This window comes from Rhagoletis pomonella, unplaced genomic scaffold, assembly GCF_013731165.1.
Source record: "Rhagoletis pomonella isolate Grant_MI unplaced genomic scaffold, Rhpom_1.0 Rhpom_scaffold_00018, whole genome shotgun sequence".
Lineage (NCBI taxonomy): Eukaryota > Metazoa > Arthropoda > Insecta > Diptera > Tephritidae > Rhagoletis > Rhagoletis pomonella.
The window spans coordinates 1,424,394-1,427,670 of record NW_023458572.1 but is presented as its reverse complement, the minus strand read 5'-3'; the positions used below and the strand labels follow the sequence as shown (position 1 = coordinate 1,427,670).

General features: G+C 36.1%; 1 protein-coding gene across 1 annotated transcript in view; it reads right to left on the bottom strand.

The window, feature by feature from the left end:
- Positions 1 to 3,277, bottom strand: part of LOC118749528 (neuronal acetylcholine receptor subunit alpha-7-like) — a gene marked incomplete at its 3' end in the record, with an annotated part of 101,499 nt that overhangs the window by 17,129 nt on the left and 81,093 nt on the right. The window contains 1 exon segment of the mRNA XM_036484335.1: positions 2,389 to 2,475. Within this exon segment, the coding sequence (XP_036340228.1) occupies positions 2,389 to 2,475 (87 nt within the window).

Genomic DNA, 3,277 nt, shown 5'->3' with positions numbered 1-3,277 from the left:
CGAATTTTCTGTGTGTTTCGATACTTTCTGAGACTTTTCAGGTCGGACTTTTCGGGAAATTTTTTCGGGAGTGTACGGAATAGTTTGGTGTTTTTTTTAGGTATTTTAGTTACTTTAGTAATTAGTAATTAGATAGTTACTTTAGTAATTTGGGACCTTGTGAAATTTTTGGTGGTTTTGTAAGATATTTAAAAATAATACAGGATTTTTCGTACCTTTTTGGGGGTATTCAAGAGTGTTTTTGGGTATGTCAAAATTTTCTTCAAGAGGAACTGTACTGTATGTTTTTAGGATCTTTTAAGAATCTTTCGGCAAATTTTGGATCCTTTCGGGTGTTTCTTCGGAGATGTGTAGGATTATTTTTAATGTTTTTCAATGTTTTTTTATTGAAAACACTGTTGTAGAGATTATTTGCATGAAAATGAAAGGAGTGTTTTTCATTCCACCCATGCTGCTCTCTGTTAAATTTGTACCTAAATCTGAGAAACTTTGCATTTACGCGCTTACATATCTTTTATCTTTTTATGATAGGTAATACTTTTCTCGCATATTTCTCTCAAAATGTCAATTTACATATTTATTTATTACCTCTACCTTTAAAAAGTTGTAATAAACGCCACTTAAAGGTTAAAAAAACCGTAATAAATATAAAAAATAATTTTGCTTAGCAAATAGCTTCGCAACTAAAATCTTTCCTATCCATAATTTCACCAAAGCGCGCAGCCCCGTTCTGTTATTCTTTGCCCCGCCCTAATAACTTGATTCCTGAAGCACGTCCTAGCAACTTACTCGTACCAAACTCGTCATCAATAAGTTTTTACTCATAAATACCGCCCAGCCAAAGAAGAAAACTTTTACGTAGGTCAAAACCTTTTTTACCGGCACAAAAAGAGAACAAAAATACAAAAAAAAAAAAACAATGCATAGAAAACTTGCTCAAGTTCAGCACGCAGGTAACTTCCGGTGCGGCAACAAACTCATTCACGCCTGACAAATGTTTTTGTAAGTTAAGAAATCTGACATAGCAACGAACCAGTAATTTGGTACGTGTTTATTGCGGCAAAGTTCGAAGACTCGAGACTAAATTCGAAATTAATTGGAAAAGTCTCAAAGGAGCTATTGAGGTATGAGTACCGATTGTTAGCCGCACTCAGTTGTGAACGGTTGTTTTGCGGGAAGGAGACAGGTGTTTGAGTAATCAAATGTGTGAGTGTAGGCTTCTTTGTATGAAATTAGTTTAAAAGTAATTAAGATGTATGTAATCTCTTTTTAGCAACAGCCAATAGAGCAACAGTTTAATATTAAACCAACTTCGAATAGTCTAAAGATAAGCTGCGGAGACTTTGTAGACTAGCGCGATCATTTCATCAAAACATTACTATTTGAAGTACCGAAAGGCTAGAAAGTCTTTCCAACTCCTTTTTCTAGCATTTTTATTTTATTGTTTTTTTGTTAAGGCATTTGAAATTGTGAAGAAGTGAAGGGGCCTCCTGGCAAAGCTTTGCCTGCACAATTGGTTAGCTTAGTGAGAGTTGAAGCATCTTGGGCCCTTGTTAACGATCACTTGCAAATTCAACTTAATTGTAGGTTATGCGGAGGCACAAGAACCCATGAGCCATAATTACTTAGTGGACACACTCTGAACCCAATAAGTACCGGGGAGCAGTGGGAGGCCATATACACCCTTTTCGGCTACACTTATAATGGAGTGGATATTATTTAAAACAAAAATGAAAATAACAACGGCCTACTTTCAGCGTACCTGACTGATTACAGCCGACTGCGATTTCACTTGCACCGAATAGGTGCGATCACCAAGTCGAAATTCCGGCTCTGCTTTGAAGTTGATGAAACTTCAGAACGTATTCCCTGTCACTGTCCGGCTTTGGCCAGACAAAGATTTAATAATTTTGAAGCTCCAATGGTCGAACACTTTATTATAAATAATTCGCTTAACAATACCCTTTTAGAATTCATCTGGGGCACACTTGGCAAAAATATTTCAGGTCGCGGTGTCTTTTGTTTTCTTATACCCAATCACAAAGTAACTACCCACGAACGAAGTTACGAATTGCTCCCTCATTCAGCACAAGCTATAGAGCGAGCCCACTGCGACTGTTTTTCGTTTACAAATCTGAAGAAGTGTTTCGCTGGCAAAAATTTTGGCTCGATTACAGAAGTTGTCACTGGAACCAACATCTGTTTTTGGGACTTAGACAAATCCTACTTATACTCATTTTAATGGTGTGGCGCACTGAACTTGAGCATGCTCAAGAATTCGCTTTAGTCACGAAGCTTACAAGTTTAGCTATTTTTATTTGAATTACATAAAACTTTTAAAGAAGAAAAAAAAAAATAAATCTCTTATTTGAACACCCTCCAACTTACCTAGGAGCGGCACTGCATCTGAGGTCGCTGGCATCGTTTCGGCCACCATGTTGAGGAAGACAGTTAGCGATAGTAGAATTGTAACTCCTGCAACACACGATTTTTGTTTTTTTTTTTATAGAAAGAGAAACCAAATCAGCTAAAATAAGTTTTTAAAAAAACACTTAAGAAATCACATAAAATTTATAAATAATTTAAAAAATTACAGCACGCTTTTTTTAACAAACTTTTTTTTTTAAAACTTTGGATTTAACTATAGTACATATATGTATTATGCTAGTAGTAGTTAGATACATGTGGTACGGAAGTTAGCATCGTTTTTCTTTATTGATATGGTGTGTACGAGTGTTGTTGTTTTAGTTGTTTTAGTTGTTATTGTTATTCTTGTTGTTGTTGCAGTAAAGCTGTGCTTGCGTTTTATGGCCCCAATAACCAATTTAAAGGAGTGGTCAGCTGCGCGGCCAGCGCTTTGCGGTTCCACTTGTCAGTGCGGCTGATGTGCTGCTGCTGGGCTCTACATTTTATTGGCTGTGGCTGTTATGGTGTTGCATTAGTATTGTTGCTGTCTGTTTATTCATCATCTGCTCATCTCAATGTTGTACAAATAAAAAACTACTACCATATTCTCTGCGCTGAACCTCAATGCACCCCGTCAACCCGTCAAATCGTCAACGTGTCACTACTGTCACTACTGTCACATCATCAGTCATCAATAGTCAGTTGTCTGCGTTATGTACGTTTACTATGTTTATATTTATGTATAGTAAAACTAGTTTTTCTTTATAGTTATTGTTATGTTTGATTGTTTGTTGTTGTTGTTTTGTTTATGTTGGCATTTCATCACACAACGATATCAATCATAATTTGGATTTATTTATTGGCTATTCAT